The sequence below is a fragment of the Salmo trutta genome, unplaced genomic scaffold, assembly GCF_901001165.1.
Source record: "Salmo trutta unplaced genomic scaffold, fSalTru1.1, whole genome shotgun sequence".
In the NCBI taxonomy this organism is placed as follows: Eukaryota; Metazoa; Chordata; class Actinopteri; order Salmoniformes; family Salmonidae; genus Salmo; species Salmo trutta.
The window spans coordinates 1,272,625-1,294,731 of NW_021823319.1; the positions used below are offsets into that span (position 1 = coordinate 1,272,625).

A 22,107-nucleotide genomic window follows, 5' to 3' on the forward strand; every position below is an offset into this window, starting at 1 on the left:
ATACTAACTACTGTAATATGTGGTCGTCCACCTAGCTATCTGAATATACTAACTACTGTAATATGTGGTTGTCCCACCTAGCTATCTGAATATACTAACTACTGTAATATGTGGTTGTCCCACCTAGCTATCTGAATATACTAACTACTGTAATATGTGGTTGTCCCACCTAGCTATCTGAATATACTAACTACTGTAATATGTGGTCGTCCCACCTAGCTATCTGAATATACTAACTACTGTAATATGTGGTTGTCCCTCCTAGCTATCTGAATATACTAACTACTGTAATATGTGGTTGTCCCTCCTAGCTATCTGAATATACTAACTACTGTAATATGTGGTTGTTCCACCTAGCTATCTGAATATACTAACTACTGTAATATGTGGTTGTCCCACCTAGCTATCTGAATATACTAACTACTGTAATATGTGGTTGTCCCACCTAGCTATCTGAATATACTAACTACTGTAATATGTGGTTGTCCCACCTAGCTATCTGAATATACTAACTACTGTAATATGTGGTTGTCCACCTAGCTATCTGAATATACTAACTACTGTAATATGTGGTCGTCCCACCTAGCTATCTGAATATACTAACTACTGTAATATGTGGTCGTCCACCTAGCTATCTGAATATACTAACTACTGTAATATGTGGTTGTCCCACCTAGCTCTCTGAAGATGAATATACTAAATACTGTGTGGCTCTGAATCGGAGCGTCTGCTAAATGACTAATTGCAGACCTAGATGTGCCATAAGCAAATGTTATTAGTTACATACACATTTTGCAGATGTTATTGCGGGTGTAGAGAAATGCTTGTAGAAATAAAACAAAAAAAAACTTAAGTTGCTTAGGAGCTGGAAGCAGAGCTGCCAGCACCATCATACTTTTAACTAGAGGTGAAGACAACAAGCACTGCCTTCAAAAACGCTCTCTTCTACTCTAGCCCGAAACAGTACCACGCCATCTGAGTGAGAGGACACACGACCCGAGACCAGCGGGCTAGGAATATAGACCATCATTTATCAATTACAGCCCGCTGTTCTTCATCATACCCCCCTCTGGGGTCTGATAGATCCCTGCCTTCCCATCATACCCCCCTCTGGGGTCTGATAGATCCCTGCCTTCCCCAATGTCCTCACCAGAACAAGAGAACGGATGAAGCCGTAGAAAAATACACCGAATCCCTTACCGACCGTGGTAGTGTTAGTATATAACAGCCGAGTGGAAATGGAGGAAAACTCGCCTCCCTGCGGACCTGGCATCCTTTCACTCCCTCCTCTCTACATTCTCCTCTTCTGTCTCTGCTGCTAAAGCCACTTTCTACAACTCTAAATTCCAAGCATCTGCCTCTAACCCTAGGAAGCTCTTTGCTACCTTCTCCTCCCTCCTGAATCCTCCCCCCCTCCCTCTCTGCGGATGACTTCGTCAACCATTTTGAAAAGGTTGACGATATCCGATCCTCGTTTGCTAAGTCAAACGACACCGCTGGTCCTGCTCACACTGCCCTACCCTGTGCTTTGACCTCTTTCTCCCCTCTCTCTCCAGATGAAATCTTGCGTCTTGTGACGGCCGGCCGCCCAACAACCTGCCCACTTGACCCTATCCCCTCCTCTCTTCTCCAGACCATTTCCGGAGACCTTCTCCCCTACCTCACCCATCAACTCATCCTTGACCGCTGGCTACGTCCCTTCCGTCTTCAAGAGAGCGAGAGTTGCACCCCTTCTGAAAAAACCTACACTCGATCCCTCCGATGTCAACAACTACAGACCAGTATCCCTTCTTTCTTTTCTCTCCAAAACTCTTGAACGTGCCGTCCTTGGCCAGCTCTCCTGCGATCTCTCAGAATTACCTTCTTGATCCTAATCAGTCAGGTTTCAAGACTGGGCATTCAACTGAGACTGCTCTTCTGTGTCACGGAGGCTCTCCGCACTGCTAAAGCTAACTCTCTCCTCTGCTCTGCTCTCATCCTTCTAGACCTATCTGCTGCCTTTGATACTGTGAACAATCAGATCCTCCTCTCTGAGTTGGGCATCTCCGGCGCGGCCCACGCTTGGACTGCGGCCTACCTGACAGGTCGCTCCTACCAGGTGGCGTGGCGAGAATCTGTCTCCGCACGACGTGCTCTCACCACTGGTGTCCCCCAGGGCTCTGTTCTAGGCCCTCTCCTCGCTATACACCAAGTCACTTGGCTCTGTCATATCCTCACATGGTCTCTCCTATCATTGCTATGCAGACGACACACAAGTAATCTTCCCCTTTCCCCCTTCTGATAACCAGGTGGCGAATCGCATCTCTGCATGTCTGGCAGACAGTGTGGATGACGGATCACCACCTCAAGCTGAACCTCGGCAAGACGGAGCTGCTCTTCCTCCCGGGGAAGGACTGCCCATTCCATGATCTCGCCATCACGGTTGACAACTCCCTTGTGTCCTCCTCCCAGAGTGCTAAGAACCTCGGCGTGATCCTGGACAACACCCTGTCGTTCTCCACTAACATCAAGGCGGTGACCCGATCCTGTAGGTTCATGCTCTACAACATTCGCAGAGTACGACCCTGCCTCACACAGGAAGCGGCGCAGGTCCTAATCCAGGCACTTGTCATCTCCCGTCTGGATTACTGCAACTCGCTGTTGGCTGGGCTCCCTGCCTGTGCCATTAAACCCCTACAACTCATCCAGAACGCCGCAGCCCGTCTGGTGTTCAACCTTCCCAAGTTCTCTCACATCACCCCGCTCCTCCGCTCTCTCCACTGGCTTCCAGTTGAAGCTCGCATCCGCTACAAGACCATGGTGCTTGCCTACGGAGCTGTGAGGGGAACTGCACCTCCGTACCTTCAGGCTCTGATCAGGCCCTACACCCAAACAAGGGCACTGCGTTCATCCACCTCTGGCCTGCTCGCCTCCCTACCTCTGAGGAAGCACAGTTCCCGCTCAGCCCAGTCAAAACTGTTCGCTGCTCTGGCACCCCAATGGTGGAACAAGCTCCCTCACGACGCCAGGACAGCGGAGTCAATCACCACCTTCCGGAGACACCTGAAACCCCACCTCTAAGGAATACCTGGGATAGGATAAAGTAATCCTTCTAACCCCCCCCCCCCCTCTTAAAAGATTTAGATGCACTATTGTAAAGTGGTTGTTCCACTGGACATCATAAGGTGAATGCACCAATTTGTAAGTCGCTCTGGATAAGAGCGTCTGCTAAATGACTTAAATGTAAATGTGTTGTCGAGTAAAGAAAACCGTCTGAAAACAGGGAGGGATTATCCCTCCCTAGTATTTCAGTTTTCCGTTGTACATAGGCATCTTTAAAATGTTTTTTGCTACGGTCTGCTCTAATAAACAAACCCGGTGGCATCTATTCCATCTACCCAAACAGCAGTGAAATTAAAAATGGCAGGTCGCATCAGAGGCCATGGCTATGTATTTACAGTACTAGTAACAAATCAAAAGACCCGACACCGTGTCTGGCGAGACGCCGGGTCCCACACCGTGTCTGGCGAGACGCCGGGTCCCACACCGTGTCTGGCGAGACGCCGGGTCTCTCACTTCCACTCTATCCACCTTGAGCAGCTGGTCCAAACCACAGTTAAGAGCTGTGCTGCCTGAACACACTGACTGTATAATTAAAATTGGTAGCATGGAGGTTTCCAAATGGAAAAGCTATTCATAAGATAGATAGAGACACACACACACACACACACACACACACCTATTATTCTACATTGTAGAAAATAGTAAAACTAAAGAAAAACCCTTGAATGAGTAGGTGTCCAAACATTTGACGGGTACTGTATATAAAATATCACTGAACATTTTCTAAATAGGAAATTTCCACTCATGCAAGAAATTGAATAAGTCTCTGTAACAAGACCTGCTGTGCGAAACGTCATGGACTAGATCCCCACCCTGACCGCTGTATATAGTCTGACAGGAACAAGGGGACAATGAGGTGCCTTGTCATCTAGTCTCTTAGTGGAGCAGAGAAAGCCCCGATACCTCACAACGCCCAGTAAGCAAGACAGGCGTAACACACGGCAGGACGCCTTCCTCCCGGCATACATTCTAGGATTATCTATCATAAGAGTGTCATGTTCCTTTGTGAGATATGGATGGTGTGTGTGTGTGTGTGTGTGCCATTCAGCCTCCATTTATTGATATTTAGCTGGGAATATAATATGTTGTAACACAGCGAGGCCCCTGGGCAGGACTAGGGTCCACTGGAGACTGAGGACTGTATCGAGTGGAAGGGCTGGTAGGGCCTCGTAGTGTGTGTGTGTGTGTGTGTGTGTGTGTGTCCCCGGGTCAGCGGCTCTAGAGATGGGTTTAGGCTACATCTGTATTGGAAGCAATAAGGTCATGACCCTGTATGTTGGGACCTCGGATCAATGTCATGTCACTGGACCCAGAATGGTGGGACCTCGGATCAACGTCACTGGACCCATGATGGTGGGACCTCGGATCAATGTGTACCCTTGACTAGGACTGTTGCGGTGACTATTACCGCCACACCAGCGGTCACGAGTCATGAAGGCAGTCAAATTCCACGTGGTCGTTTAGTCTCAGTAATTAGTCTTCTCCAAGCTCTGATGGTCATTAGTATCCTACTAAACTTGCTACCTGCCTGGTACTCAGCACTCTATTGTCCCTCTAATCACTGACATCAATGCAAAATGTTGCAGAAAATCTAATCAAACTTCATGAGAGCTCATGTTGCGCAACATTTCTATAGGCTATGCAATTGCGTGAGAAAATAGTGATGGGATCCTCCTCTTTTTAGTAGAGGCCATCAGCTTTCTATATTTCTCAACTTTCCTAATATTAAGCACATTGTTTATATTTACAACAGGAGAAAAGCCTACCTGGCTGGCATGAAAATAAACCACAGGTAGAAGCGTCCCCCATTCATTTAAGTGCATAGATGACATGTATTTTTTCCCCCTTGCCCCGGTTCTGAGACAAGTGCATGATAATGGTCCATTCTAAAATCAAACTAATTCCACATTTATATATTATTTAGTACAATGAGAAGATTCTGCAAAGAGGAGTGGGACAAAATCCCTCCTGAGATGTGGTGGCCAACTACAAGAAACATCTGACCTCTGATTGCCAACAAGGGTTTTGCCACCAAGTACTAAGTCATGTTTTGCAGAGGGGGGTCAAATACTTATTTCCCTCATTAAAATGCAAATACATTTCTAACATTTTTGACATGCATTTCTGGATTTTTTTGTTGTTATTCTGTCTCCCACTGTTCAAATAAACCTACCATTAAAATTATAGACTGATCATTTCTTTGTCAGTGGGCAAACGTACAAAATCAGCAGGGGATCAAATACTCTTCTTCTCCCCCCCCCCTCACTGAATAGTAAAGACAATATTAAATGAAGAATAGTCTGATGGGTGACAATAGCCTTTCTTTAATCATAGTCACACACACTTCATGTAGCCTAGCCCATCTATATGTTTGGATAAGGTTTGTATCAACTAAAAGTGTCCAAATAACTTATTAAAATGAGGCACATTAATCCGCTTTACAAGGGATGTAGAGCCTAACTGCCGTACATAAGCAGCACGTGAAGTTTGAGGAAGATCAGTTTCACCATAAAAACACACCTTTATAATAAAACATTATACATAAAATCACGTGGACACTTTTGATAATGGTGTTACCCCACTAATGAAACAGTCGCGCTCATAGCCTACTGCCACGTGCGCCTTGCTGCGTTTATAATGTGAAGATATAGCTTATTAGTTTAGCTTAAGCTAAACGTTCTGATCTGTTGCTTGAGCCACATTGGGTCAAAAAACATTTTTAAACCCCCCCTCCCCAAAACCTTTTTTTTTTAATGCTAGTGGTTGTATTAATTTGGGATCTATCGCATCCCACAACTGTCCCAGATTATGTGTGGAATATTTATTTATTGCACAGAATAGGTAGACTTTTGTTCTATGGGGGATAGTAGATTGACATAGGCTAGTACTTTTGCTGTTCGTTAGCCATGTGAGCGAGAAGTGCTTCGGAGCGCGAAGCACTCAGGGAGAAGGGCACAACGGCCACAAAAGGCATGGATTTTTTTTAGGGTACATTACAGCCACACAAAAGGGATGCTGCCGTGAAATTCAAGGCATTATCAAGTGCTTGTCAAAATTGTGAATGAGAGACTGATGAAGTGTGTACAGCCTGCGCAAACAACAAAGCAGAGCGCATGTCTTTCAAGCATTTTTTTTCAAATCATCATTAGAGTTGCATCATGCAGCCTTACAATGTATTAACCATCAAAACATATCAGCCCAATGTTTGTAGAACAACTAAAGTTACATTAATAACTCTAAATTAAGCAGATAGGAACACATTTCTTTGTTAAACGCTCAACACTACAGCCTTATGTGAACACTTCCTCAAATCGTTTGGAGAAAATATCATTTTATCCAGCTATGGTCAACTGTATTCTTCATATTATAAAAATAATGCTACGGAATTCTAAGCAAATCTTGTCTGCTAAATGAACTAGCGTAGCCCACAGCCAGATCAGGACTAACTCAGTATGCTATTCTGTTCTTCTGAAATAGACTACATTTTCTTCATATCATGTTTCTTTAGACCCGTCTAAAATAAATAATGGATTTATTGTGAAGGTGTCGGCTATATTACATGGATTTATTAGTCTTTAAAAACGTAGATGTTCCGAAAGGTCTGAAATCAATGGTTTGTAGTCTGTGTGTCGAAGCCAGGAGATGTTAAATGGGTCAATTACCGTGAGACCGACAGTTATTTGCTTGACAACCACCGTCTGACCAAATTTCGTGACCGCCACAGCCCTACCCTTCCCCCCAAACAGCCATATCATCTATAAAATACATTTCTGTTAGTTGTAACATGGAAAATAAAGTTGGTTTGTATTTGTGCAAGTCAGAAATCTGAATCAAGAAGCAGAAATATGCAACTTAACATTGCCAACTGAGCAAATATCAATAAAAAATGAAGTAAGCACTGCAATATTTTGTGTGAATTTCATAGTTGAAATGTAATTGAATTCCTGTTTCATCACAGTACAGCAGTTCGGGTTCCTAAGCACTCACAGTGACTATCAGGTTTGGACTAAGGCCAACTGGAACAGCCAACATTCATGCATTTACCTCATTAGTCAAATCAATAAATTACCTTTCCCTGAAACAAACAAATCAACCAATTAATATTTAAAAAAAAATAGGAATCGGGCTGTAAATTCTAGAATGCAGCTTTTAGACAGCAGCGTTTACCCACAATTACCTCCTACAACCAACTGTGCTCAGTTAATGAGCGTCTTAGCAGAGAGAGAGAAAGGCCAGTAAGTGAGTAATTAACACTCAGCATGCCAATGTTAATTGGAGAGATCTGAGAAATGATTTACATACAGTGGAGTGAGAGAAGTGAATGTGGAGGGATGGATGAGGGGGTTGGGGGGGTTACAAAGGGTTTTACTCTGATTAACATGGGCCTGGAAATCATTCCACTTTCAAAAGGCAGGGGTGGGGGGGGGGGGCGGCAGGCAGGTAGCCTAGTGGTTAGAGTGGAGGGGCGGCAGGCAGGTAGCCTAGTGGTTAGAGTGGAGGGGCGGGAGGCAGGTAGCCTAGTGGTTAGAGTGGAGGGGCGGGAGGCAGGTAGCCTAGTGGTTAGAGTGGAGGGGCGGGAGGCAGGTAGCCTAGTGGTTAGAGTGGAGGGGCGGGAGGCAGGTAGCCTAGTGGTTAGAGTGGAGGGGCGGGAGGCAGGTAGCCTAGTGGTTAGAGTGGAGGGGCGGCAGGCAGGTAGCCTAGTGGTTAGAGTGGAGGGACGGGAGGCAGGTAGCCTAGTGGTTAGAGTGGAGGGGCGGGAGGCAGGTAGCCTAGTGGTTAGAGTGGAGGGGCGGGAGGCAGGTAGCCTAGTGGTTAGAGGGGAGGGGCGGGAGGCAGGTAGCCTAGTGGTTAGAGGGGAGGGGCGGGAGGCAGGTAGCCTAGTGGTTAGAGTGGAGGGGCGGCAGGCAGGTAGCCTAGTGGTTAGAGTGGAGGGGCGGGAGGCAGGTAGCCTAGTGGTTAGAGTGGAGGGGCGGGAGGCAGGTAGCCTAGTGGTTAGAGTGGAGGGGCGGGAGGCAGGTAGCCTAGTGGTTAGAGGGGAGGGGCGGGAGGCAGGTAGCCTAGTGGTTAGAGGGGAGGGGCGGGAGGCAGGTAGCCTAGTGGTTAGAGGGGAGGGGCGGGAGGCAGGTAGCCTAGTGGTTAGAGGGGAGGGGCGGGAGGCAGGTAGCCTAGTGGTTAGAGGGGAGGGGCGGGAGGCAGGTAGCCTAGTGGTTAGAGGGGAGGGGCGGGAGGCAGGTAGCCTAGTGGTTAGAGGGGAGGGGCGGGAGGCAGGTAGCCTAGTGGTTAGAGTGGAGGGGAGGCAGGTAGTCTAGTGGTCAGAGTGGAGGGGAGGCAGGTAGTCTAGTGGTCAGAGTGGAGGGGAGGCAGGTAGCCTAGTGGTTAGAGGAGGGGAGGCAGGTAGCCTAGTGGTTAGAGGGGGAGAGGCAGGTAGCCTAGTGGTTAGAGGGGGAGAGGCAGGTAGCCTAGTGGTTAGAGGGGGAGAGGCAGGTAGCCTAGTGGTTAGAGGGGGAGAGGCAGGTAGCCTAGTGGTTAGAGGGGGAGAGGCAGGTAGCCTAGTGGTTAGAGGGGGAGAGGCAGGTAGCCTAGTGGTTAGAGGGGGGAGGCAGGTAGTAAATAAGAATTTGTTCTTAACTGACTTGCCTAGTTAAATAAAGGTTAAATAAATAAATTAAAATAGGGGATCTTGTCTCATACAGTGCATCTTTGCCGCAGCAGTGCCCTCTGCTTGCAGCTTAAGGTTATATCTTCACCTATTATATTCTCAAGTGGTGTCTTGTAATTTCAGAGAAAAACTTTGAGACAGTATCTATAGAAAGTGACATTTAATTTAACCTTTATTTAAACCTGGAAAGTCAGTTAAGAAATTCTTATTTTACAGTGACGGCCTACCCCAGCCATAGCCTCCCCCAAACCCGGACGACGCTGGGCCAATTGTGCGCCGGCCCTATGGGATTCCCGATCACGGCCGGTTGTGAGACAACCCGGGATCGAACCAGGGTCTGTAGTGAAGCCTCTAGCTCCGATACGCAGTGCCTCAGACCGCTGAGCCACTCGTGAGTCCTAAAACCCCAATCCCTAACACAGGCTTTTCAGTCTTCTCTGCCCCCCCCCCCCCCCGATTTCAGATCCTAGTCTGGCCAAGGAGTTGTAGAGCCAAGACACTCCTCTATCTAAGCCCTTGTGTTGAGTCTTTCAGTCAGTGAGCAGAATCACAACAGCATCAACCAATCACAGCTCAATATATGGTGTGCTGGTTGTCACGACGGCGGTGGGTGGGGGGGGGTGCACTGACCTGAGGGGCGTGTCCCAGCAGAGCCCACAGCGAATTAGCAGACAGCGTTTTGATCTTGAAGAATTCCATGGTGTCTGTCTCCTGACGGTTCAGAGCGATGTAAGGACAGCTCTGGAAGTCTCCCTTCAAACCAAGTACAGACAAACTCGATTTAAAAAACGCATTTAAAAATTCATGACACACTTCACAGTAAAACAAAACGAAAATTAATAAAGTGTCTTTTAGTTTCAGAACAGCACTAGAAAAAGTAGTACCCAACGCATTATGAATAAAATAGACAGATACAAGGCTATGGGGGTCCTGAGTGACTCAGTTGGTCGAGCACGGCACTGGTACCTCCTGGACTGTGGGTTCGATTCCCGGGGCCACCCATATTTAAAATGTACACACACACACACACACGACTGTTAGCGGTTTAGGATAAAAGCGAAATGGCAGATATTAATATCCATGAAGCTGTTAAAGCCACCTTGAGCTGCTCTCCTCCCTGTAGTCTGACCAGGTCCCAGGTCCCCATGTTCCTCACCACCTGTTTCAGCTCCCCTATCTGACGGTACGACAGGTGACCTGCAGGACACAATAACATGCAGGATTTATAAAGCGCTTAAACACACATGCAAATGTGCTTCTCTGTCCCTACCGTCAACAGTACAGCAAGGTGCTTCTCTGTCTATACTGTCAACAGTACAGCAAGGTGCTTTTCTGTCTATACCGTCAACAGTACAGCAAGGTGCTTCTCTGTCCCTACCGTCAACAGTACAGCAAGGTGCTTCTGTCTATACCGTCAACAGTACAGCAAGGTGCTTCTCCGTCTATACCGTCAACAGTACAGCAAGCGATGAACGGCAGACTAGGCTAACAGTAGTAAATATTGATTAGCTTAGAAAAATTGAAAAGCTCCCTTCTTTCACTATTTTAAAAACGGTCATATTTCCCCAAAATAGTATTTTCTTATCCAAGGCATCCATTTTTGTTTAAATGTATTTATTATTATTATTATTTTTTTTTTAATAAAAAAGGTATTTGTGACCCAAAAAACCCACAAAGCCTCCTCCACTCACCGGACAGCCAGGCAGGAGTCAGTGCGTCTGATATCCAGGCTACATAACCCTCTCTGAAGGAGCAGAGGAAAGCATCTATTTGACTGTGGGAGACCAGCTCCCTCCTCTTCCTCAACTCCTCATCCAGCTGGCAGTCTGGGGCGAGGAAGACTAGCCTGGGAAGGAAGAGCTCCTGACGCACCGATATGCCGCTCCTCCTCAGGTACCGCCACAGGTTACCTGTCTTGGTCTGGAGGGGGTACAGATACCACAGGTTACCTGTCTTGGTCTGGAGGGGGTACAGATACCACAGGTTACCTGTCTTGGTCTGGAGGGGGTACAGATACCACAGGTTACCTGTCTTGGTCTGGAGGGGGTACAGATACCACAGGTTACCTGTCTTGGTCTGGAGGGGGTACAGATACCACAGGTTACCTGTCTTGGTCTGGAGGGGGTACATAGATACCACAGGTTACCTGTCTTGGTCTGGAGGGGGTACATAGATACCACAGGTTACCTGTCTTGGTCTGGAGGGGGTACAGATACCACAGGTTACCTGTCTTGGTCTGGAGGGGGTACATAGATACCACAGGTTACCTGTCTTGGTCTGGAGGGGGTACATAGATACCACAGGTTACCTGTCTTGGTCTGGAGGGGGTATAGATACCACAGGTTACCTGTCTTGGTCTGGAGGGGGTACAGATACCACAGGTTACCTGTCTTGGTCTGGAGGGGGTACAGATACCACAGGTTACCTGTCTTGGTCTGGAGGGGGTATAGATACCACAGGTTACCTGTCTTGGTCTGGAGGGGGTATAGATACCACAGGTTACCTGTCTTGGTCTGGAGGGGGTACAGATACCACAGGTTACCTGTCTTGGTCTGGAGGGGGTTTAGATACCACAGGTTACCTGTCTTGGTCTGGAGGGGGTACAGATACCACAGGTTACCTGTCTTGGTCTGGAGGGGGTTTAGATACCACAGGTTACCTGTCTTGGTCTGGAGGGGGTACAGATACCACAGGTTACCTGTCTTGGTCTGGAGGGGGTTTAGATACCACAGGTTACCTGTCTTGGTCTGGAGGATTTTTTTTATTTCACCTTTATTTAACCAGGTAAGCTAGTTCAGCAGATTAACACTGGAGTGATAGATGAGCAGATATCTCATATATATATATATATATATAAATATAAATATAACAGGTTAGCCGCTTGGTCTGGAAGGGGTATAGCTTACAGAACAGGGCAGCTGAGTAAAAATGGAGGAAAACTAAACTTCCAGAGGACCCATCATCCTTTCACTCCTTCCTCTATACCTCATCATCTGTATCCTCTGCTAAAGCCAATGGCCATTAACTTCCAGAGGACCCATCATCCTTTCACTCCTTCCTCTATACCTCATCATCTGTATCCTCTGCTAAAGCCAATGGCCATTAACTTCCAGAGGACCCATCATCCTTTCACTCCCTCTATACCTCCTCACCTGTATCCTCTGCTAAAGCCAATGGCCATTACCAAATACCCTTGCGTCCTAAATAGTAGGCTGTGAGTATGCACATTTAAATTAATAAAAATAAAAAAAGTATACAAAATTTAGAAAAATCGTTCATACTTTAAATGCCACTATGTTCTACTCATTTGGACTCGTCATCTAGTAGAATTCGATGCACATTTTCCCACAATGCATTGGCGAGTGATTGGCTACTTGAAGCCAACTCAGTCCTAACAACAAAACTACTTAATTGGGAAGATGCCGAACAGCGACTTTTCTGCTGTGGTTCTCAAATGTAGGCGAAGTAATTTTTGTTCTCCTTAAAATCGTCAAGAGTATTTTTGTTCTTTTTTTTAACCAAAAGAGGATTTCCGTTTTCTCATTGAAAAGTGTTTCTTGTTCTCGTCAGAGTTTCTAAACTAAATGCTAAACCATCTTTTGATTTCCGAATGTGTCGACACCGTGGACTTGGCTGTTATTGACGTCATGCTAATCGGTTTTGTAGGCTGGCCTCCCTATTTAATAACTGAATTGATGGATCAAGCCTTCGTAGGTCATTCTGATCTCGTTCCCAATGATCAGTGGTATAGTTTATCATGTTGCTATGCAACGGTTCTGAATTTGCGATGCACCACGGCTGGCCACGTTTCTCTGTGAAATAGTCTGATTTCAACATTTGAAAAAAAGTGTGTGTGTGTGTGTGTGTGTGTGTGTGTGTGTGTGTGTACACACACTTTGGTTTCACTAATAAATATGTTGAAATGGAACCAAATAACTGTCTTTAGCCCTTAAATAGGCTATGGTATAAGTGGAATGTGATAGGCTGGTTATAACCCGCCTGAGTAGGCCTATAACCAGCCTGACTAGGCCTCGAACCCGCCTGAGTAGGCCTATAACCCGCCTGAGTAGGCCTATAACCCGCCTGAGTAGGCCTATAACCCGCCTGAGTAGGCCTATAACCCGCCTGAGTAGGCCTATAACCCGCCTGAGTAGGCCTATAACCCGCCTGAGTAGGCCTATAACCCGCCTGAGTAGGCCTATAACCCGCCTGAGTAGGCCTATAACCCGCCTGAGTAGGCCTATAACCCGCCTGAGTAGGCCTATAACCCGCCTGAGTAGAACCTATAACCCGCCTGAGTAGAACCTATAACCCGCCTGAGTAGGCCTATAACCCGCCTGAGTAGGCCTATAACCCGCCTGAGTAGGCCTATAACCCGCCTGAGTAGGCCTATAACCCCCATTCATATTATATTCAGAGTTTAGACAAATTGATCGTATTGGAAATGAGATGAGATATTATCAGGCTGGTTAATGCGATGAACGTCTGTTGAATTTGGAAATAAAACACACCCGCACTCAACCCCGCCCCTCAACCCCGCCTACTCAGGAGCCGCTCTTGCGTTGCGGCCGTGACATACTGCATCATTTTTTACCATTTAACACGTCTCGTTTAGTATGCGACGATGAGTACACAGTGTGCTAGTATGGGTACACTTTATCAATGTAAATGTCAAGGTTCTTCCTCTAAACCTAGGAAACACTTTTCCACCTTCCCCTCCCTCCTCCAAGAAGTTTGCCGACATCCACTCTTCATTCACTCAACCTAGAGTCCACTGGTCTCACTCACACAGAACTAACAGACTCCTTGACCTCTTTCTCCCCTCTCTCTCTCTCCAGATGACATCCAGCAACTAGTGAGGTCCGGCCACCCGACAACCTGCCTGCCAAAGCTGACTCTTGTTCTCATCCTCCTAGATCTATCTGCTGCCTTCAACACCGTGAACCATCAGATCCTCCTCTCCACCCTCTCAGGGCTGGGTGTCTCAGGCTCTATCAGATCCTCCTCTCAGGGCTGGGTGTCTCAGGCGCTATCAGATCCCCCTCTCAGGGCTGGGCGTCTCAGGCTCTATCAGATCCCCCTCTCAGGGCTGGGTGTCTCAGGCTCTATCAGATCCCCCTCTCAGGGCTGGGCGTCTCAGGCTCTACACACTCTTGGATTGCATCCTACCCGGCTGGCCGCTCTTACCAGGTGATGTGGAGAGGATCTGTATCTGCACCACGTACTCTCACTACTGGTGTTCCCCAGGGCTCAGTTCTAGGCCCTCTCCTCTTCTCTCTATACACCAAGTCACTCAGCTCTGTCATATCCTCACGGTCTCTCCTATCACTGCTATGCGGATGACACTCAACTGCCGCGTCCCCCTAAATGACTAAAAAGTGAATGTAAAATGTAAGTGTATAGATAAATCATTAGCCAATAAATCAGAGACCTAATCATTAGCAAGTCTTTCAAGTATAGTGTATTATTCTTCATCAAGCAGCATTTTAACAACCACAAAAAACTCATAATGTATGTTTTTGGTGGGTAATGTTCTTCTGACACATTATGGAAAGCACAGTTTAGGAAAATGATGTTACCCCCAAAAATCACCATTGGAAGGATTTGATTATAAAATATCCTTCTAAACCAAGCTGTAGTTAAAAAAAATGTAAAATAAAAAGTCTGACTGACTTGTTTTGTATTCTAATCTAAATGTCTGCTTTGTCCTGGAGATTGACTGAGTCAGAGTAGCACATTTATATGGAAATGAGTTGATTAACACTACAGCGAAGCAGGGTTTCGGTAAATTCCCTCCCAAAGTAGGGCCTCTTGATTTTAACGGCTGTAATTATGTTTATAGAGGGGGGGAAAAAAAACAGGTGTCTCAACACAGCTGTCACCTTGTCTACCAGGGCAGGACAGGAGTCACTCATTTCCATTCACTGTAGATCAGAGCCTCAGGGGTGTCAAACATACGGGGGCCAGATCTGGCCTGCGAGGGGGGAAACAAATCTCAAATCAACATTAAAAATGACCAAAATAAAACTGAATCTCTGTAGAAATAACGACCTACATTTATAGTCTTCCCTGTCCGGCTTACTAACAGTCATCTATACGCAAGCGAGACAGTCAGGGAGCAAATTCCAAAAGCGACGGATCGAATAAATAGAATCCATTTTAAGTGCGGCCCTCCCCTCCAGACCTCGGTGAAGACCGTAGGCGGGCTGCGCCGCGGGGGGGGGGGGGGGGGGGGGGGGCAAAATGAACAACCCTGCTGTAGATGCTATGTTGGGGCAGAGACAAGGTTGGATAAGAGAGGGTGTTGGAGCTTGGCTGGCAGAATTAAGTGCCAGACTGCAAACGCTTACAACAACTAGGCTACCACTTAGCCTAAAGTGACGAGAACTGACGCCATCTAGGCGAGGGGTTCGTGGTCAGACCTAAAAAAAAAAAAAATGTACACACACACACACACACACACACACACACACAAATACACTTTTGTTTTACTAATTTAACAGGATCTCTGGAATAAGTTGAGGGTGTACTACAATTATAATATACTATGCATGTTCTTAAACCCTGGGCAAATACTATAATTTATTTTTTCCTTTTTACATAAAATGCACTGTAATTTAAGATTTAAAACTGCAACGTTCTCTCATGGCAAAATGTGTATAGTTACAGGATATTAGCTTTAAAGCTGTAACGACATTGCTTTGCCCCCCATTAAACAACATTGCTTTGCCCCCCCATTAAATAACATTGCTTTGCCCAATGACAAAAACTGGTAGAATTGCAGGAAATTTGCTTTCCTATGCCAAAGAGGAAGGCCTTTAAAAACGTTCCTTCCCAGGGCCTGAGACTTGTCCGACCATGCCCTGCCACAGTAAAACTATGGGCCATTTTTTTTAAATCTCAGTCAAGTTATTGGGGGGGGGGGGGGGGCTGATGAATTTGCTAGCCCCCCCAAAAAAGGTTTGAGAACCCCTGATCTAGTCTTCATACTGTAAGCTTTTGGACCACTAATCTATGTGAATGACTTAGCAAGATTAGATTAAGCGACATTCGATTCTGAGCGACATTAGATTTTTTTTTTTTAACGAAAGATGTTATGACATATTTACCATGATGGCCTCAAGAGGGTCTGCCACCTGTTCTATGGAGGTGTTGGTAAAGTTGTGGTCCTGTTCTTTGAGCTGAACGTGCCAGTTCTGCTGCTGGGAAGACACCGTTCCTCTCCAGGGCTTCACGTCGATGCAGAACACCCCGTGACCTTAGAAGACAGACAGAAGAGGTTGAGTTAGAACAGGGCTCTCCAACCTTATTCATGGAAAGCCTCCCCAGTTGTAACTAACTTGATTCAGCTCATCTACCAGCTAATTAGTGTTGGAGTGAAAACCTCCAGGAGGGCCTCTCTCCAGGAGTATAAACCTCCAGGAGTATAAACCTCCAGGAGTATAAACCTCCAGGAGTATAAACCTCCAGGAGTATAAACCTCCAGGAACAGGGTTGGAGTGAACACCTACTCCAGGAGGGTGTCCCTCTCTCCAGGAACAGGGTTGGAGTGAACACCTACTCCAGGAGGGTGTCCCTCTCCAGGAACAGGGTTGGAGTGAACACCTACTCCAGGAGGGTGTCCCTCTCCAGGAACAGGGTTGGAGTGAACACCTACTACAGGAGGGTGTCCCTCTCCAGGAACAGGGTTGGAGTGAACACCTACTACAGGAGGGTGTCCCTCTCCAGGAACAGGGTTGGAGTGAACACCTACTACAGGAGGGTGTCCCTCTCCAGGAACAGGGTTGGAGTGAACACCTACTACAGGAGGGTCTCTCTCCAGGAGTATAAACCTCCAGGAGGGCCTCTCTCCAGGAACAGGGTTGGACAGCCTCGATTTAGAGTTTATGCTCAGTATGTCCATTAGCACCTCTGATAGAGCTTACTGGCTGCTTTCAATCTATACACACAATCATATAGACAGTGTACAAAACATTAGGAACACCTGCTCTTTCCATGACAGACTGACCAGGTGAAAGCTGTGATGCCTTATTGATGTTACTTGTTAAACTCACTTCAAAATCAGTGTAGATGAAGGGGAAGAGACAGGTAATAGAAGGATTTTTAAGCCTGGAGACAATTGAGACATGGATTGTTTATTGTTACCATTCAGACGGTGAATGGGCAAGACAAAAGATTGAAGTGCCTTTGAACAGGGTGTGGTAGGTGCCAGGCGCACCGGTTTGAGTGTGTCAAGAACTGCAATGCTGCTGGGTTTTTCCACACTTAACAGTTCCCCCCCCCCCCCCCCCCCCCCCCCCCCATGTGTATCAAGAACGGTCCACCACCCCAAAGGATATCCAGCGAACTTGACACAGTTGGGGAAGCATTGGAGTCAACATGGGCCAGCATCCCTGTCAACGTTCACTCTAAGCAGCGTGCGTTTACGCAGTAGCCCCAGGACTTCCTCCCCGCTCCCGGGACCGCCACGCAGAACAAATATCAGCCCACAGAGACGCAGGAGATTAGAAAGCTGAGTGAAGCTCAGAGTTTTCCCTTGTAAGTTAACACTATCAACGCTTCCCTTTACTGTGGTAATTATGATCAAATCGACGCAATATTAGCCACTTTCAAAGCAATATACCAAAGAAAAAAAACGAACTATGCAAGAGATTTAGTTGGAGGCAGAACAGAGTAGAATTCTACAACTCATCCAATACTCTACACAGATCGGTGTGGAACAATCAGAGCTGCAGTAGGCCTATATGCAAATAGACCATTGCCATATATGGATCTGTGCCATTCACTTTGAACTGGACTGTGTTTACAGCATGAGCGGCCGTGAGTGGATGCGCTTGTTTCGCGATGAAAGCGAGAGCTGCATGTAGTCATGTGTACATTCTGTTCATATCGTTTGTTAGTTAGTGAGATACTAGCCCAGTTATAGATAATTTGTCGTCAGCAGTGGGGGAGTGATTGCTTCCTACAAGACCACAAAAAAAAAGTACATTTCTAGAAAAGCCAGTGAGGTAAAGTACTTTTTTTTGTCTTGAAGGGGCTGTGTTGTATTTTGGTTTCTTGCATCAAACACCACACCATTTTCAGTCACCTATTTGTCTGAAGGACAAGTGGATCAACAGGTTAATGTGAATCCCTACATGTTTTTCTCTTCAAAAAAGTCTGATGGAATGTAGGCCTATATTGAACACCACACATTGGCTGCTACTGTAGGCTGAATGATAGAACAGTTATTTCCATGTTAAAATGTTATGGGATGCATTTTCTCCATTGTTTTGATAGTAGGCCACTGTGGTAGACCTACATTATAATCAAATAGCCACAGTAGCCTACTTGGCCACTGTTCAAACTAACTTAAAGCGAGTACAGCCTGTGTTCACAGTAAACACGCGCTGGAAGTTCAACAGAAATTCACAATTTTCAAAGTTCGCAGAACTGAAATTTACTCAGTGCCCCCCCAAAAAAGAGGGAACATTGGTTAGGAGTCAAGTCAACCACACAGTTCATAGACCTAGTTAGTTAAAGACTCGATTGCGCACCTGTGAGGATGACAAGGTTGATGTCGTCTGCCTTGGTGGTTTGAAACTGGGTCGGGACTCGTAGGTCGCAGAAAATGTATTCTTTTTTCAGTCCGCCAAGTTTCCTAAAGACAATATTGGAAAAAGGGCTATAAATCCAAGGTCCTTGTGCTTTTTTTTTACTACGTACAACCTGACCGACCCCCCCCCGTCGTCTAGCTAGCTACCACTGTTGAGGAGAAACAAGAACATCTAGCTAACAACCTCACCATATGTACAGAAAACACTTGAATAAGTACCTGACATGTTCCCAATCCATTCATTCAGACCTACCTGACATGTTCCCGATCCATTCATTCAGTCCTACCTGACATGTTCCAATCCATTCATTCAGTCCTACCTGACATGTTCCAATCCATTCATTCAGACCTACCTGACATGTTCCAATCCATTCATTCAGTCCTACCTGACATGTTCCCGATCAATTCATTCAGACCTACCTGACATGTTTTAAATCCATCATTCAGTCCTACCTGACATGTTCCAATCCATTCATTCAGACCTACCTGACATGTTCCAATCCATTCATTCAGACCTACCTGACATGTTTTAAATCCATCATTCAGTCCTACCTGACATGTTCCAATCCATTCATTCAGACCTACCTGACATGTTCCCGATCCATCCATTCAGTCCTACCTGACATGTTCCCAATCCATTCATTCAGTCCTACCTGACATGTTCCCGATCCATTCATTCAGCCCTACCTGACATGTTCCCGATCCATCCATTCAGACCTACCTGACATGTTCCCGATCAATTCATTCAGACCTACCTGACATGTTTTAAATCCATCATTCAGTCCTACCTGACATGTTCCAATCCATTCATTCAGACCTACCTGACATGTTCCAATCCATTCATTCAGACCTACCTGACATGTTTTAAATCCATCATTCAGTCCTACCTGACATGTTCCAATCCATTCATTCAGACCTACCTGACATGTTCCCGATCCATCCATTCAGTCCTACCTGACATGTTCCCAATCCATTCATTCAGTCCTACCTGACATGTTCCCGATCCATTCATTCAGTCCTACCTGACATGTTCCAATCCATTCATTCAGTCCTACCTGACATGTTCCAATCCATCCATTCAGACCTACCTGACATGTTCCCGATCCATTCATTCAGTCCTACCTGACATGTTCCCGATCCATTCATTCAGTCCTACCTGACATGTTTTAAATCCATCATTCAGTCCTACCTGACATGTTCCAATCCATTCATTCAGTCCTACCTGACATGTTCCAATCCATTCATTCAGACCTACCTGACATGTTAAATCCATTCATTCAGTCCTACCTGACATGTTCCCAATCCATTCATTCAGACCTACCTGACATGTTCCCAATCCATTCATTCAGACCTACCTGACATGTTCCCAATCCATTCATTCAGACCTACCTGACATGTTTTAAATCCATCATTCAGACCTACCTGACATGTTTTAAATCCATCATTCAGACCTACCTGACATGTTTTAAATCCATCATTCAGTCCTACCTGACATGTTTTAAATCCATCATTCAGTCCTACCTGACATGTTTTAAATCCATCATTCAGTCCTACCTGACATGTTTTAAATCCATCATTCAGTCCTACCTGACATGTTCCAATCCATTCATTCAGACCTACCTGACATGTTCCCGATCCATTCATTCAGTCCTACCTGACATGTTTTAAATCCATCATTCAGTCCTACCTGACATGTTTTAAATCCATCATTCAGTCCTACCTGACATGTTTTAAATCCATTCATTCAGACCTACCTGACATGTTTTAAATCCATCATTCAGTCCTACCTGACATGTTAAATCCATTCATTCAGCCCTACCTGACATGTTCCCAATCCATTCATTCAGACCTACCTGACATGCTGGATAAAGTCCTGTACTGTTAGGGCAGGCTGTGTAGTCTCTCCTTGGGCACCTGCAGTAGCAGTACTGGGTCCTGTGGAGAACTGAAACTGGGCAAGCTGGCTTCCAAGCTGAAACATTCTTCTTGTTGGATCTGAAACAACAGAACCAAACTTGATAACAAGTGGAACAACACACACACCCCGAGTGTATAAAACATTGGGAACATAGACTGGCCAGGTGAAAGATATGATCTCTCTTATTGACGTCACCTGTTAAATCCACTTCAATCAGTGTAGATGAAGGGGGAGGAGACAGGTTAATTAAGGATTTTTAAGCCTCGAGACGTTGTATTGTGTCTCATTCAGAGGGTGAATGGGGAAAGGCAAAAGATTTAAGTGCCTTTCAACGGGGTATGGTAGTAATTAGGTGCCAGGCGCACCGGTTTGTGTGTGTCAAGAACTACAACGCTGCTGGGTTTTCCACACTCAACAGTTTCCCGAGTGTATCCAGAATGTTCCACCACCCAAAGGACATCCAGCCAACTGGACACAACTGTGGGAAGCATTGGAGTCAACATGGACCAGCATCCCCTGTGGGACACTTTCAATACCTTGTAGAGTCCATGACCTGATGAACTGAGGCTGTTATGAGGGGAAAAAGGGAGTGCAGCCACTCAGTACTAGGAAGGTGTTCCTAATGTTTTGTGTATGTAGCTATAGAAGTGGAGGGGTGTAGCTATATATTGACGTAAAACAGCATCACGCTACAGGAAAGTAAAAGCTCATTTAGACAGCAACGTCTTTAAACAACAAGAATATATATAGCTAGTAACAACATTAAAAAACGTGTTTTTACCGGGTGGGTATAATTTGTGTTACGTTCCAACAGGAATCTGTTCCAAAAAACTTGGTAAATAACTAAAAAGGATGTCAACAAACAGCGTATACAAAGTAGCATGATCAATTCCCCAAGATAACTAGGTGCCGAATAGGCATCAACTCTCTACCTGGTCATATTATTCTGTTGTTTGTTGGCAACCTTGTTATTTACTACGTTTTTTGGCTGAGATTCGTGTTCCACATTATTCCCATCTGTTTTTAACTGTGCTATTTGGAGGGAGCAAGCACAGCATGTCCTAACTAATTAAATATATATATATATTTTGGGACAACACATCATTTACGTTACATTATCTCGCTGTATTTAGCTACAACTTCTATATTGCCAATGTCAACAAACGTTGTTTGTTCACGACAACAACAACACAAAAACAGTCGGTAAATAAACTTGACTTAGCGGTGACATCCTGCTGAAAAACAAAGACAAGTACAGATACTAACGTTAGAAACAAAAGACGGAGACAAACGTTGAGCTCTTACTTTAATAAAACCAGAGAAAAGTTGCAAACAGGAGTCAGATTTTCTTCTTTCTAGCACCTCTCTGTGAGATGAGGCAGCTGATATACTTTCCTGCCGTCCAACTCGCTGCAGTGAAACTGTATCCCGGAATGATGTTTCCCAACCGGGGCTCCTCTCTTGGCTCCTGCGTCCCGTTCCTGGAAGACGTAAACAACAAAACACCGGGAGGCTCGGATTTCCACCAGGAAAACCTCACGGCGGTATAGACGTTAATTGAGAGCAACAAATAAAAAAACAACAACATATATTTTGGACATTTTCGTCTTCACATTCAACTGGAGAAACACAAACTAATCAGTCATTAAATTAAAAAATATAAAATAAAAGTATGGGTCAGCGGGTTATGAGAGCGCAGTAGGTTATGGAAATCAATCTCTCACAGAGTGGATTCAGTTCACATTGACGTGGTCATTGACTGTGGGGAGATGGACAGCGGTCTGTACCACTGGAACATAGACATATGGCGAGCACAAACAGGTCATATGATCT

At 45.7% G+C, this 22,107-nt stretch overlaps 1 protein-coding gene across 2 annotated transcripts in view; it reads right to left on the bottom strand.

Annotated features, from left to right (window-relative positions):
- The window catches only part of LOC115190118 (uncharacterized), a 34,969-nt gene extending 13,176 nt beyond the window's left edge, over nt 1-21,793 (bottom strand). Inside the window, exons 1-7 of one of the 2 annotated variants that reach the window (XM_029748607.1) lie at nt 21,580-21,793; nt 20,210-20,351; nt 18,298-18,401; nt 15,871-16,019; nt 10,453-10,681; nt 9,861-9,958; nt 9,392-9,514 (exon numbers count right to left, since the gene is read on the bottom strand). In XM_029748607.1, the coding sequence (XP_029604467.1) occupies nt 9,392-9,514; nt 9,861-9,958; nt 10,453-10,681; nt 15,871-16,019; nt 18,298-18,401; nt 20,210-20,337 (831 nt within the window). In that variant the 5' untranslated portion in view covers nt 20,338-20,351; nt 21,580-21,793. Of the gene's footprint in view, nt 1-9,391; nt 9,515-9,860; nt 9,959-10,452; nt 10,682-15,870; nt 16,020-18,297; nt 18,402-20,209; nt 20,371-21,579 lie in introns of those variants that run through there. The other variant, XM_029748608.1, reaches the window with a different exon arrangement.
- Nucleotides 21,794-22,107: the final 314 nt, after the last annotated feature.